The sequence below is a fragment of the Filicampus tigris genome, chromosome 16 (assembly GCF_054856515.1).
Source record: "Filicampus tigris isolate MCC_2025a chromosome 16, RoL_Ftig_1.0, whole genome shotgun sequence".
Classification (NCBI taxonomy): domain Eukaryota; kingdom Metazoa; phylum Chordata; class Actinopteri; order Syngnathiformes; family Syngnathidae; genus Filicampus; species Filicampus tigris.
The window spans coordinates 15635548-15651410 of NC_141232.1; the positions used below are offsets into that span (position 1 = coordinate 15635548).

Here is a 15863-nt window from a genome sequence, read left to right on the forward strand (position 1 = left end):
GTCTTTTTTTCATGCTGCAAAATAAGCAAGCTCAGTGTGTTCTTACCTAATTCATTGTAATTCCCCTAGAAAATGTCCAACTATCGGTTGGTGATGCGCATTTAAGTTTGCATCAGACTGGTCAAATTCAGATCAAAGCATACAATTCCATAAGAAAATGATCGCATGTCTTTGCGATACGCATATTGCTAAGGTCATTATTGCGATATTGATATTTTTCAATATATTGTGCAGCCCTGTTAGGCAATAGGCCCTATATATGTTGTTAAACGTTGACACTCTGCACAATAGCATATAAAGCATTTACTTTCTATGATAAAATGATTTGCACACAGAGTGACACCAATAAATGCTTTAATCAGTGTCAAAAATTAAACATCACAGCTACAAAGGTTTGACCACAGAGGCAATTAATGAAACTTCTGAGAGATTAAAAAAACAACAACACAAAGTGGTCAAAGTCATTAAAAAAAAACTCTTAACATGCTAAATGAATAATCTTTAGGAAACCATGAAACTATGATTTAAGATGCACAAAAGATATATTCACGTTCCAATGCTTCCGTGATTTTCTTTATTTTTATTAATGAAGTTTCTAACAAACTAAACTAAATTCCTACAATGCAGTCTGCACCTACCTTGTATTCACTATCACAGAAAAACATTTTGGAACAAACACGTTCAAAGGTTTCAATCAAAAACTACTCACTACTACAGTTTAAATACAGCCAAATGACATGTAAGAACAGTACAATGCTTAGTCCATGTATATTTGTACAAAATATACTTTCTAATTAATTAGGTACAGCTGCAACCAATGCAGTGTAACCTCGCGCCGACAGCGAAAATCTATGAGTAAATAATGCACCCCCATAAGATGGTGGGAAATTATTACTTTTGTCGAAATGAAGCTCCTCAACTCCCTTCAAATTGTCTCCTTGGTACCAAGATGCAACCAGAAAGCACTACTGTTATTGTGAATAGATACGTTTTTCAGGGAATAACAGAAGATCCAGTTTTGCAGTGCAGACGTCTATCTTCTTGTACCTAATAAATCAGCAGGCATGGCTGGCTCATGATCTTGTGTGAGTGGGTGTGCTTTACTTCCTACCAGGAGGAGGTGGGGGTGGTGGAGGTTGAGTAAACTGGAAGGGAGAGTGCCCCATCAGGCCCACCACGGGCTCGGGGGGGTTGAACTGCTGGGCCATTAGAGGCTGGGGGCCTGACGAAGGCGGTGGGACTGGCCCCACTTCGCCTCCCACTGCGGAGGAGCCACCCCTGGGAACGCTGTACTGGCTCGTACTACTACTGCTGCTGTTACTACTGCCCTTCTGGTATGAGCTGGAGCTGGAACTGGAGCCAGAGCCAGAGCTGCGCCCTCCATTCCTGCTGTTGCGATCCCTGTAAGACGAGGAAGAAGATGAGGAGGAGAGGCGGTCCCCATCCCGGCTGCTCGAGCCTCGACTGTCACGGGCGTCACGGGAATCGCGGCCATCACGTGCGTCACGGCTGCTGCTACTGCTGCTACCGCGGCCATCTTTGGCACTGCTGCTGCTGTTGCCGCCTCCCCCAACTGAGCGCATTCGCCGGTCACACTCGTCTTGGTACATCAGATTGGGATTGTTGGAAGAGGAGCTGCCTCGGAAACGGGGGCGGCCACCTCAGAGAAGGAAGGAATATTGCTGTTATTATGGTGATCCCCCCCCCACGAAAAATTCCATATTTCTGACCAGTGTTATACTGTAAAAAACGGTTGATCTGAAACGATTCTTTTATAGCAACTGAAGGTCCATCCATTCATTTATATGCTACACACAAAAAAAGTGGAGTACTACATTGTTAGAGTGGAATTTCTGGTTGAACCCAAACCACACTATAACCTTTACAGGTGAAATTCATTTGACTTGAGGAATTTCATTCCGATGCATTTCAAACCCACCAATGCCCTCAGATAAAAACGGGTTCACTCCTAGTACAAAATCCTGAGAAGCAACCTCAGCAATGTTGAGTAGTGTAGTGGGGAGTCCTACATTGGAGAGACCAAGCAACCGTTGAACACGCGCATGTCACAACATAAGTGAGCAGTTCATTCGGGTTCAGTCAGCAGTGCATTTGCATCTCAAAAAGAAGGGACATTCCTTTCAGTAGAATGATGTCCAATTTCTACGTAGGGAACACAGATGCTTTAAAGACGTTTGAAACCCGCAAAGATTGTCACATTTCATGAGAAGACCCTGTCCTTTATTCCTTTCAGCATATTTCACCGTACTTTATTACGGTGACAGATTGTTGGCGTAATTGAATGCTTGGTGGAAAATTGGCCCTAATCCCAAAAAAAAAAAAAAGTATTGAGGTCGGTGCAAAGCGTTACTAAATACCGGGCACTCAATATCGACTTTTCTTCTGCTTGACAATGCTGCAAATAGGCTCTTTGCAGTAGAAGAGTGAACAGGAAGTGGCTCGAGCTCCGCAAAATCAATTGACCGGTGTTGAAATGCTGTCATTACAAGTCAAAGTCAAATTATTGCAATTAACCAATCATTCGCATCAAACGTGAATTCTGTACCAATTGAAAAGACCAACACCGTAGTTTTTCCACCCCTATTTTAAACCATAGCCTACATTACGTGGCTGGCCTCACCACCATCTTAAAAAATTTCCCCGTTATTTCTAGCAGGCTCTTCGATCACATGACACTTTGCTCCACCCATTCCAACCTGCATCTAGGTAAATGTTGGAGATTGACGCAGAAATGTATTAAACTTACTTCAAAGCTGGAAAGTATCTGCAAAGAAGGTGGCCAAATATGTGTGCCGCCAAATCAGGTCGATCTGTCAAAGTTATTGATCGGTAAGAATGGATGGAGCTCTGGCTGTCATATGATTAGTGCCTGTCCTCAGGCTGGAATAGGACTGTGGGGAACATTTGGCGTGCAACAGTGTGTTTGTGTGTGTCTTTGAAGACTGGTGAAACCCAAAGGCCTGCCAAATATTTATTTCGTGACACATGGTAATTTTAACACGTTTATTTTCCTACCTACCCACTGTCATCATATCCAAATAACACTTGTCAGGGTGTGCCATCATTTAGCTTTCAGTTGGCGTTTGCTTTCTTCTGAATGAGCAAATTAGTTTCACTTTAAGGTAGAATGTTATTTGCACATTTTTTCTCTTGATGTGATGATAATTTATAATTTATTCCCTACCCACTATCATAATATCTAAAGCTGGGCATGTGACGGGACCGGTCGGTCTACCTGTCTCTGACGGACGCCCGTTTTGCTGACGGTTGATGAATGATGGGAACAATTTTAAAATGGAGAGATTAAGCAGAGACGGAAACCCCCTTTATTTATTCTATAGGCCACAAATGAGTTGTTCTACAAGCAGGCAGGTAAAGGGAAGTTTGCAATGCAGGACAGTTGTTGACCAGCCACGCCAGCAAATAGCAACCCTATTCTGAGCACCTCCACAGAATATCCCAAAGCAGAAAACATCTCTCACCTCCGCCTCCCCCTCGTCCAGTGTCCACCAGCTGCAGCAGTTTGGGATTGATGGCCTGTCTGGCCTCCTCCAGAACCCGGATCAGATCACGAGCCTGGCGGAGGTTACCCGGAGTAAAGAAAGTGTACGCGGTGCCTTTGTTGTTGCTGCGGGCCGTGCGTCCAATCCGATGGATGTAGTCTTCCGAGGAATTGGGGTAGTCGTAGTTGATGACAAACTTTACGTCCTCCACGTCTTTTGGACATTCGGGGAAGCAACAAGGGGTTGAATGGGGTCAGTGTGATGGGAGAAGTTAGGGAAGGGGGAAAACAAAAATACTAGTCAGAACAAAATAATAATTACATTGAACATTACAAGTTTCACGCTTTTGAGTCACACATTAGTAGTATGCACTTACCTGTCATTTTTGTACAGTATACAAATAGTATGTGACAACACTTACCACGATTGAGGACTATGACAAATATATTATACACATATATAAAAACATTCATATATTCGGGATGTCACGATATCCAAATGTCACGAAACGATATCACAATATGAACCTCACAATACGATAATTATCACAATATTGTGGGGAGGTTGGCGATATATAAATATGATGATACTGAATAAAAGCTCATGATATTGTTTAAAAAAAAGGAGTTCCTATAAATAAAACCATCAAACTATTCTGATTTTGTACATAACGGCATTTACAAAGAAATAGGCCGGGCCAATCATGAGCTCCTATTGACGATTAGCGTGGGTCTTAAACATACTGTAGGTACCATCAAATTAAACTGCACTAATAAACTAACCACCAGAGGGTGCTGGAACTGCACAAATGGAAAACAACTTTTAAAAAGATTTGCTGCTATTAATATCGTGACATGACAACGCCGATATATTGTGGCAATTTTAATATTGCGATATCACCGATATTGCAGATTTTGTGACATCCCTAATATATATTCCAGTTTCTTTCATTACACCCCTGTTGAAGCCGTATCATTTGGATTAGCATACACTGTACGACTTCGTAGATACCCACCTCCTGGACAAACCTGGATGTTCTCATTATGAGTCATGCATTTACATTCATAAATCTTAATGGTAAGAGAAACCCCTCCACAATTTTTGATTTTGTAATTTCAGCACAATCCTGGTTAATGTAGAAATAACACAATTGCCCTGGAAGAGGAACAATTGATTTAGATTGGGGGGAAGGGGGGGGGGGGGGCGTTGAGCTGTTTAAATCGATTACAATTTTGACAAGAATTATTACAATTGTAGGGGGACTGATTTGAGGTCTGTTACTAATTATAGATGACAAAGGGCTCGGAAGACCAATCGGAGGCAGCACCACGATGAAGGCTGGAGGAGAGGGAAAAGGGAAAGAGTGGTGGCGGTACTTACTTACCCTAGGCTGTATCAGAGATAAAGTGATTAAATTATCACTAGACAGACTGCCCCACAACCTCTCACCACTCCTGGGAGATCAGACCTCCTCCCACTGTTCGCCACAGCCCTTCCGCCAACAACTGAGAGAACACGGACACCTACATCATGACCACTTGGCCTTTGTATGTCGCCCCAGCCTGGCTGTTACTGTTACTGGATAATCTTGTTACTGGCTAATCGCTAGGGGCGCAATGCCCGATGTTAACGGCCGGCAAAAGGCAGTGACATTTCGGGCAGTTGGTGAGGTAGATTGGAAAGGCATTGGGGATCTTTGATTTGCGTACTATGTCCCGAATTTTACTTTCGCTGAGTGTAATATCCATGAGCCCAAGTACCAAGAAACAAGACAGATACGGCCCTCGACGTCACTTCCTTGTCTCCGTTCAAACCCAGCTGTGAAAAACGCTGATAACCAAATCCAGGGGCAATAGTGTACTACGATGTGATGATTATTAGGGATCCTACACAGAGTATATCAGGTAAGGGACAAGAAATGCAACTGCCTTGCACTCAAGCTGCATGCCTACAACAGTCCTTAAACTAACATCGCACAAAACAAACTCAACATCCAGCTATATTTAAAACTGCCTTTCCATGGCTATTCAAATGGAGCCAAAGCCATAACAAATGGCATTTTTTGTGTTTTAACAGCATAATTGAAGCTTGTTCATAATGTTACTGTTGCACTTGTGAGCATTCTTCATTTCTTAAAATGAAGACAAACTACTGAAGCTGCACTTTAGTGTTATTAAATCTGTTCAAGTTCACACAAAGCATAAGTAACCTGATTGGCATTTGGTTTCCTGACTCGAACTGTAATAACCGGCCCTTGACGGTAACCATAACTACGATGTGGCTCACGATGAAAACAAGTTTGCCATCCCTGCACCAGCGGTGGGCATTCTGTCAGACTGACGGACGCCCGTTTTGCTGACGATTGACAGTAAAGTTTGAAAAAAAAAAAAAAAGACGGACGCATGGAAGTGGATTTTCGGCCATCAGAGTAATCATCACTAACCGGGTCAAGTACCAACGAACCTCTCAGTCTGTCACTGACGAACGCCCCTTTTTACTGACAATTGACAGAAACACGCCCCGCCTGTCTCGCGTGTGTTTGTTCGCGAGGGTTTCTTAGAGAGGACTGCATTGACCGTATATGTGTGAGAGTGAATGCTCCTGTTTTCAATGGGATCTCTGACTAGTCCTATGAAGGCCAGCTGTGATTGGCTAAGGAGGCGGAACCAGAAGATGTCATTTCACTTTGCTATGACAACACAAATGGTGTTAGGGTTAGGGCTAAAGTTAGGGTCTGAAAATGAATGAAAGCAAATAAGACACTAAACAGGTAGAAGAAAAAGAGTGGACGAAGACAAGAAGTTGAAGTGATGTGTGGAAGAAGAATTAGGGGGAGAGGAAGGAAGGAAGGGGGACGAACAATTACAGAGAGGTGACTCCTCCAGGCCAGGACTCCTGCCAGCCAGGACCAGACATGACGTCCGCAGAGGGAGAGGCCGGCCGCCACAGCCAGTGGTGGTGTGTGTGGTGGTGGTGGGGGGCCTGGGGGGGTGTCAGGGGCTGAATCGTTGGGGGGCGCGCAAGCCTGCAGCACAGCCGTCCACGGGCGACTCTGGCTCCGATCCACCCTCAGCTCCCGGTGGATGAGTCGCTCTTCCCGTGACGCACCACAGTGTCTCTTAGTATCAGTGGCACCAATTGAGAGCTGATTGTTCGGTTACAGATACGCTTGGTTGACGGGTGTGGCTCCCCGAATCAGTGTGGTGCGCCACTTGGACGATGGCGTGGCTGAGGGGAGCCCACCCCGACAGCCCAGCAGCCCCCCATGCTCGCCCCTCCTTCCATGCCCCCTCCCCGGTCAGCCAGGCAGTCGGTGTCCTGGCAACGGGGGGAGAGAGCATCGTGTGCTTTGTGGGCTCGGAGATGGCTGTGCGGGACTGATTAATCAGGCCGTCTCTCTCCCAAAAGTCGGCTTTCGATTAGTCATGCCTAGGTCCGGCTGCAGGCTCCCGAGGGCCTGTGTACTTCTAGTTGGCAGAAGAGAGACTTGGAAACAAACAAAGAAAAGAAAATGAAAAGAAAACAAATGAACATAGAATTAGGTTAAAGGTTGATCTGCATGACTAGCCTCACCTCTTACACAGATACCTTACAATCATCTTTAAAGGTCTTCACTATAAACATGATTTGCTTCATAGATCCACACTGATCTGAGAAGCAAAGCATCATTTGTTTATCAAAGAAGAGAGCTCTATGTGCTAGTGCCTTACTCTTACCTATGCAAATCAAATATTTGTGTATACTGCGAGTCACATTTAAACACTCAGGACATACCCAAACCACGGGAAGCCACGTCAGTAGCGATGAGGATTGGAGCTTTGCCACTGCGGAACTCTAAAACACAAAGAAAAGAGGATTTAGGGTCGAGACTAAACTCGGTAGTGTATACAGAGCATACTTAACATTAGGTACATCTGCATATTGCAGTGACATCCAATAAAAGAGTTACTGTAATGCTGACTACAAGCTGCTACTTTTTTCCCCAGGCTTTTAATTTTAACCACGCGACTTTAAACGTGACACGGACACAGATTTTATTTTTCATTTTTTGTAACTAACGAGCCTCATGACAGCAATACATTTACAATACAATTGCTGAATAAGTCACACTGGCCCAATTGTCCGAAGTCGCCAGCATACTGAATCTGCATGTACAGAAAGTATTCAGACCCCTTGAAATTTTTCACTTTGTGTCATTGCAGCCGTTTGCCAAAATCAAAAAAGTTCATTTTATTTCTCATCAATGTACAGTCAGCACCCCATCTTGACAGAAGAAAAATCTAAAATAGACATTTTTGCAAATTTATGAAAAAAGAAAAACTGAAATATCATATGGTCGTAAGTATTTACACCCTTTGCAAAAAAACGTCATATTTAATTCACATGCTGTCCATTTCTTCTGATCTTCCTTGAGATGGTTCTGCCCCTTTAATGGAGTCCAGCTGTGTTTAATTAAACTGATTGGACTTGAGGTCGATATAAGACCTTAGAGCTCACAGTGCATGTCAGAGCAAATGAGGCTGAGGTCAAAGGAACTGCCCAAGGAGATCAGACACAGAATTGTGGCAAGGCACAGATCTGGCCAAGGTTACAAAAGAATTTCTGCAGCACTCAAGGTTCCGAAGAGCACAGTGGCCTCCATCATCCTCAAATGGAAGAAGTTTGGGATGACCACAACTCTTCCTACACCTGGCCGTCCAGCTAAACTGAGCATCGTGGGAGAAGAGCCATGGTGAGAGAGGTAAAGAAGAACCCACAGATTACTGTGGCTGAGCTTCAGAGATGCAGTATAGAGATGGGAGAAAGTTCCACAAAGTCAGCTATCACTGCAGCCCTCCACCAGTAAGGGCTTTCTGGCAGAGTGGCCCGACGGAAGCCTCGCCCGCATAGAGCTTGCCAAAAAACACATGAAGGACTTCCAGACTATGAGAAATAAGATTCTCTGGTCTAACGAGACTGAGCTTGAACCTTTTGGTGTTAATTCTAAGCGGTATGTGTGGAGAAACCCAGGCAGTGCTCATCACCTGCCCAATACAACCCCTACAGTGAAACATGCTGGTGGGAGCATCATGTTGTGGGTTGTTTTCCAGCTGCAGGGACAGGACGACTGGTTGCAATTGGAGGAAAGATAAATGCGGCCAAGGTCGGAGATATCCCGGAGGAAAACCTCTTCCAGAGTGCTCAGGACCTCAGACAGGGACGAACGTTCACCTTTCAACAGGGCAACGACCCGGATCACACAGATAAAATAACAAGGGAGTGGCTTCAGAACAACTCTGTGACCGTTCTTGACTGGCCCAGCCAGAGCCCTCACCTAAACCCGATTGAGCATCTCTGGAGAGACCTGAAAATGGCTGTCCACCAACATTCACCAACCAATCAGACACCGTCCAACTTTTTTTTTTTTTTAATATGGATTTGAGTATTTCCACTTTTGGGTGGGTGCAGAACAGCCTCCACCATAAAAGGTAGTTCACTGTATTGTGGCTGTGTGTTTGTTGTACCTGTCAACACCCAGTCTCTCTCTGGCTGGCTCTTGTCACCATGAATGCACATCGCTGGCCACCTATGAAAACAAAGCAAAGTCAATAGACAGCTCTGTCACGTCACTCATTGTTCCTCAGACTCTAAAAGCAAGGCCCTCAGCTCACCCATCACGTCTCATCCTACGTGTGAGGTCATCACATCGCTTCTTGGTCTCAACAAAGATGATAGTCTTGTTCTCTTTCTCAGCCATAATCTCTTCCATCAACTGTATCAATCTGAAATTGAAAAAAAAAAAATGTGATAAAGAATAACATGCAAACAGGTCTGCAAATGTAAGCAGCATCTTACTTGTTGTCCTTTTCACTATCCATGCACACGTCAACTATCTGAAGGATGTTGTGGTTCGCACTGAGCTCAAGTGCGCCAACATTGATCTGCACGTAGTCTTTAAGGAAGTCTTCAGCTAGTTGACGCACCTCTTTTGGCCAGGTGGCGCTCCACATCAACGTCTGTCTATCCGGCTGGACATGCAAATAAAGTTTCATGTTATAAAGCTCAAAATTTTATTTGAGTGCCTTTTAAAACTTCAATCATCAAGACATAGCCATCTTTGCCATTTGTGGACTGTTTATTACTGGCGTTACCCTGATCTGGTCCACAATTTTGCGAATCTGGGGCTCAAATCCCATGTCCAGCATGCGGTCAGCTTCATCCAGAACTAAATATGTGCAACGCCGCAGGTTGGTCTTGCCTGCCTCAAGAAAGTCAATCAGACGACCCGGAGTGGCGATGCAGATCTCAACCCCTGGGAGGGGGAAACAAAGAAATAAAAGACTACAGAAAAAAGAGAGGTACAAGTGAATTTAGAAATGTTCAAGGCTATAAATTCAGATATGGCCCTTTCTCTGGAAAAAAGAAAAAACATTCAATGAGAATACAGCTTTTCTTTGCAAGTTCCCTTCACCAATTTAAACTAATACCTGCAGAAGGTAGATTTCCCTAAACAGTACAACAATATTCAAGGGTAGATAGTGCATACCTCTCTCCAGGTCTCGGATCTGGGGCCCTTTGGGAGCACCTCCGTACACACAAGTGGTTTTAATGCGAGACGATTTCCCATACTCGTACGCCACCTGCTGGACCTGCTGTGCCAGTTCTCTTGTGGGGGCCAGGACCAAGCACTGGAGAGTACAAAAATAATGCCAGTGTTTGTTTTCTCAACCTAACCAAAGCACATAGTTTACATCCATCCATTATCCAATCCGCTTTTCCTCACATTTAAATAAAAATGTCACTGCACAGCACACATCAAACAAGATTGTCACGAAAGGCATATATACTTAATATATATATATATATATATATACTTGATAATCGGGCCTCCATTTAAAGACAATTGTGCTTACTCATTTTGAAACATTGGCATGCTGAACACATTCTGTTGTATGAATGGTAACACATTGCACAGGTAATTGTGCATTGCGCCATCTAGTGGAAGAGCATTTAAAATGTTACAGCAGATATAGATGAACATTACTTGCCACAAATAATATGAACCAACCAGTAACGTGCACTTGATTCGCTGTGGCGACCCCTGAGGGGAAAAGCCGAAAGGATAACAACAACAATACCAGTCAACTAACTTGTACTTTTATTTTTAATCTATTTTTTAATTATTATTATCTTTTTTTTTTTTTAAATCACAGATGCAAGTCAACTTTTCAAGGTACATTTTTTTGTGCTAATTACGATTATCTGCCCTAGTTTTTTATCTAGCAATGCAAGCATAATCATAATAATAATAATAAATAATAATAATAAGTAAAATAGTCATATATTTTGTAATATTTATAAATTACAGGTTAGGTTCAACAACAGGGAGATTTTTTTTTGAAAATGGAATGAATGCATGGTAAAATACATACTGCGCAAGCTTTTATAAGTCAAACTTAAAACAAATGAAAATATCTGAAAAACCTGATGTGCTATAAACAAAATAAAGACATTTTTGAAAACAGCATCAAACATACATTTAGGGGCACAAAACGCCATCTCTGATTCAAATTTGCTGTTGACCAGCGTCATTTTCATGTGAATTATGTGTACTTGGTTAATTTCCTGTGGCACACTTGATGATTTGTCAGTGGTTGGGAATCACTGCCATACAGACCCACTATAAAATTGAGTTATAAATACGCAGCACATAACTCTCCGTAATAAGTATATTCTGTTTCTCTTTACATACAATGGGTCCATCTCCACGCTCCAGATAGGGCTGATGGTTGATGTGCACAATTGCTGGCAGCAGATACTGTGGACCGACAAAAGGGAAAAGAATCGATTATATTAACAGTATCAAATTAATGACAGAGATGACTTGTGTAAATCTAATCTGCATTCGTTGAGCATTCCTGCACAATCTAATGTGATCCGAAACAAGAATTACAGTTCTTTCTTGAATTGAACAATAGTTTTAGTATTGTGATTGCTGTAGGCAGTGGTGTGGAAGTGCACTGCATCATACTGAGAGGCCATTCTGATATTTTGGTTTGCCATTTTTTTTTAAACTACATGAGAGGAGAAAAGAGAAATGGATATGTAGTAGGGGTGGGCGATATGGACAAAAAAAAACAAATCTGGATATTTTTTTCAAAAAACTCGATAACGATACTTTGACGATATTCTACAAAAAATATTTTAAATCTGCACTTGCTTCAAAAGACCAATTGTGGATAGACAGCGTTTGTGAACAACAAACTCTTTTAAATTGCTAAATACAACAGCTTCTGCAAAACATAATGATATTCTACGGCAATATTTAACAACGAAGAACAAATTATGTATTATGTAACAAAATTATGTATAGACTTGCATTGCTTTTGGGGAATGTTTATGTCATTTACATGTCTCTGCTGTTATTCCATAATGATATGACATTTTGTGCTGCAGTAAGTACTGATGTACCACTGCCAACTACTAGAGCAATCAGAATGAGAAAAAGGTGTTAACTACAGTAATCAGAATGGGAAAAAATTTATTTGATATATGACGTGTGACTGAAGTGTCACCCAGCAAGAGAGAGAGAAAAAAAAAAAAGATGTCGTCATAAAAACACCCATTCTCATACATTGGCCACCGTATTCAGAATAAATTTGATTAACAAAACTGCAATTTAGCGAAAATTGCATTTTCCCACTCATTCATCGCTGTGATATGTAGACTCGTGGCTTTATTCATGTTTGGGTGTATCCTGGCGTCACACTAATAAGCTGTCGTAGTTTGTGCAAGATGCCTTGGGAAAACAGGCTAGTTATGAATGATGCGGACTACAAGCGTGTAAACTGAATGCTAACCGATCATCCAGGCTGTCACGTTTGACTTGCTCGCTAAAGTACTGAGTGTGTATGTGCGTGAGTGCGTGCTTTTATATTTGTTGGTTCAACTCGGCAACTGTTTTCTGAGTGTGTGTGTTTAAGCTTTTGTTTAGCATGCTTGCGCGGACGCAATCCATATGGCTTGTGGTGCAACAGAATTGCTCTTCACGGTGACCATTTTGGCACATGACACGCCTCCATATTTGAAACAGCTTGGCTGCAGTGCGGACAGAGTCACGTGACCGGGTCCTGCCTGCTGATTCGGTGAATGATTATCACTTCCTCCTCCTCTGCCGTCAATGTACACTGATTTTCAGCATTTCCTTATACTTTGCGTCCGTCGGCTGACTCGCTTTTCGAGGCAGTATTAATACTCGATAATGTTAAATTACACATCGTGAAAGCAAGATTGACGATGATATCGATGACTATATATAATCGCCCACCCCTAATATGTAGTATGACACATTGCAGTTGTATTACATTGCAAACTACAAATGCAATTAACTAGGGATGTCACAACATCGTGATATTGCGATATTAAAATTGCTGCCACCTATGTTTAAAACCCAATCGCCAATAGGAGTGCATGACTGGTCAAGCCTATTTGAGAATGCTGTTATGTACAAAAACAGAATATTGTGTTTTATTTTTTAATATGAGCTCCCTTTTTTTTTTTTTAACAATATCGTGAGCTTTTATACAGCATTGTGGGCTTTTTATATACCACCAACCTCCCCACAATATTGTGATAATTATCGTATCGTGAGGTTCATATCGTGACGTTATCGTATCGTGACATTTGGATACCATGACATCCCTACAATTAACCCATTCTTTTTTTTGGTCCATTCATTCACGTGTATTGGAGAAGGTCACGGAGGTGAGTTGGAGCCTATCCCAGCTGACTTCGGGTGAGAGACTGGCTATATCCTGGACTGTTGGCCAGACTATTGCATGGTTCTTATAGACAAACAACCATTCACACTCACAATCATACCTATGGACAATTTAGAGTCTTAAATTAACTTCACATGCATGTTTTTAGGATATGGAAGGAAGCCATAGTACCTAAGGAAAACCCAGACAAGCATGGGGAGAACACGCAAACTCCACACCAAAGAGCCTGAGCCGAACCCAGAACTTCGTAATTGTGAGGCAGATGTGCTAACCACTACTTAACCCTGCTCTGCTGCTCCACAAGCACAGTTAAAAAAATTAAAAACAAAGCAATTTTGGGTGCATCTGTGATACTGAACTCATTAGAAGGTTTTGTGACCTAATGTTGTGACCAGTACCGGTAAGTAAATAAACATAACATAAACATAGGAATATACCAATGTACCAAGTGATCTTCGTAAAATAAAAGATGCCTCTTACCGACAGAGTCTTCCCTGAGCCAGTCTGTGCAATTCCCACCATGTCTCTCCCACTGAGGGCTAGCGGGAATCCTTGAGCCTGAATGGCTGTTGGCTCCTTGAAATTTTGCTGCATTAAGACATCCATTACATATTCTAAATGGAAAGGAAATTAACCACATGTATTAAGTAGAGAAGAGGCAAAGACAAATTAATTTGTTTTGTGTATTTTGTTGTGGTAAAGTAGGTCATGGCAATGGTGGGAAGCTAGTGAAAGTTTAGTCGGTCTCGCAGACGGCTGGCCGTTTAAAATTAGAGGCAGACTGGTCTACAGACGGGTAATATTAACTCCCCCTGGAAAAAAAAGGCGAATGATGGACAACGGAAGGGTACCCGCGCTGCACACACATGATAAATAACGGACAGTCAATTTTTAGTAAAATTCCCACCTCTGCTGATTAATATTGCGTTTGTGGAATATGAGTTAAGCAGCCAAATCCACCGGTTTTTAGCGATCTCAGGGGGCGCAATTTTGTCACTTCTGTCGACTGAAAATGGCATCACAGTTGCTCAGGGCTCAGATAACGACCAATCATGGCTTAGCTTCAGAAAACAGGTGAACTGTAATTGGTTGTTACCTGAGCAACTGTGATGTCATTTTCAGTCGACAGAAAGTGGCAAACTGGCCGCTCTCTGAGATGAACAAAAACGGGTGGATTTTGCTGCTTAACTCATATTCCACAAATATAATATTAATCAGAACGCCCTGTTTCAAATAGTGGCCCTGCAGAGAACAAATTCTTTAAAAAAATGTTGGGGGTGACTTCATCTTTAATACTCTTACCTTAAACTGAATCAGTCTCCTTTTAAAAAAAAGTCCCGCCTCTATTATTATTTTTTTAACATGGGTACCTGGCTGGGTCTACCCTACATAAGTACAGGGTGTGAATATTTTGCCACCTCTAGATCATGTTTGCAGATGCTTACGAGGAAACTTTGCTTGATGGAATCCGGTGACCGGCTTTGGGCAGCCTGAACCTCGAATAGTTATTTCTTTCTTTGTTCTGTACTCCTCAATGTCACACTATGGGGGAGGAAATAATAGTGTGAGAATCCAAATGGTGGTGCTGTCGCTCAACCCCAAATTGCAGCATCATAAGTTAACAGAATGAATGAAAAGAAAACATACCTGACCCATTCGCTGTACTTCCGGATGCTCGCTATAAAAGTTCTTCTCGAATTTGGGGAGTTCATCCAGATCCCATCTTTTCTTCCGTAAACGGTCGCCAGGATTGCCGAATTTTTTAATCGATGATGAGTTGCTTCTGCTGGACCCGAAACGAGGGCTTCTGTAACATGATGACAATACCGCGTTATGGATGCATACTAGGCTATAAAATCAAAATTAGTTCTTTTCGTAGCGCTAGCCTCAAACGTACATAAGAATGTACATAAGCAAAAACAGCAGTTAGCTTTCAGGATAGCATGGATTTTACAGGAAATTCTCACCCCCTGTCACGACCGCGGTCTCGATCTCGGTCTCCGTAAGAACCTCTCATTTTGAAGACTTGGTACCTTAGGGAGCGGGGGTATAAAGAGGTTGTCTGGTATTTGTTAAATTTCGTTAGCTTTTCCCGAGTTGCCCTTTTCAGGAATTCTGAAAAAGCTACACTGCGACGCGCCTATTAGTTCGAGCAAAAGATGCTCAACGTGTAATACCAGTTGTGTTGAACTGTGACGATCTTACAAAGTCCTAGTTTAGGAAAACAACAAAAGCACTAAATTGCGTATCTTTGCTAATACTAAATACGTTCGAACCGCAGTTCAATTGAGGATAACGGCTATGTTGTTAGCTTAGCAATTCGACTGGGAGCTGAGGCCCCGTTGATTGGCTGAATGCTGACTGGGCACGCCCCCAGAATAAGATTGACAAATTTATTATTCTCGACGTAACTGTGTTTTTTGTTTGCGGCGTTTTTTTTAAACGACCTAAAAGCAACACATTTGAGTTTAAGTTTTTAAAAGTAACAAGTAATCATAAAGATACCATTTACATTTGTCACCATTTCGTCACAAAATTGTCTTGATTCGCGGAGGAATAAAGAAATTCATGGTTGTGT

At 42.3% G+C, this 15863-nt stretch overlaps 1 protein-coding gene across 2 annotated transcripts; it reads right to left on the reverse strand.

Annotated features, from left to right (window-relative positions):
• Window positions 1–337: 337 nt before the first annotated feature.
• On the reverse strand, window positions 338–15842 carry LOC147134957 (putative ATP-dependent RNA helicase DDX17). Of its 2 annotated transcripts, XM_086056277.1 has the most exons (14): window positions 15253–15842; window positions 14933–15092; window positions 14731–14827; window positions 13766–13899; window positions 11257–11322; window positions 10051–10192; window positions 9656–9816; window positions 9360–9532; window positions 9176–9286; window positions 9029–9090; window positions 7299–7358; window positions 3504–3737; window positions 1503–1660; window positions 1166–1401 (listed from the first exon to the last, which is right to left on the reverse strand). In XM_086056277.1, the coding sequence occupies exons 1-14, from the start codon at window positions 15300–15302 to the stop codon at window positions 1321–1323; spliced, it is 1689 nt and encodes a 562-aa protein (XP_085912403.1). In that variant the 5' UTR covers window positions 15303–15842; the 3' UTR covers window positions 1166–1320. The 2 variants fall into 2 exon arrangements, with proteins under 2 accessions (XP_085912402.1, XP_085912403.1); XM_086056276.1 differs by having other exon boundaries at window positions 338–1660; window positions 15253–15811.
• Window positions 15843–15863: the final 21 nt, after the last annotated feature.

What these genes read in the sequence shown, in the direction of transcription:
- LOC147134957 (XM_086056276.1), bottom strand. Translation starts at nt 15,302, where the DNA reads ATGAGAGGTTCTTACGGAGACCGAGATCGAGACCGCGGTCGTGACAGG. An exon ending in GCTCAGGGAAGACTCTGTCG is followed by an intron (nt 11,323 to 13,765) that starts GTAAGAGGCATC and finishes GTCGGTCCACAG; the next exon opens with TATCTGCTGCCAGCAATTGT. An exon ending in CGTAGGATGAGACGTGATGG is followed by an intron (nt 9,091 to 9,175) that starts GTGAGCTGAGGG and finishes TTGTTTTCATAG; the next exon opens with GTGGCCAGCGATGTGCATTC.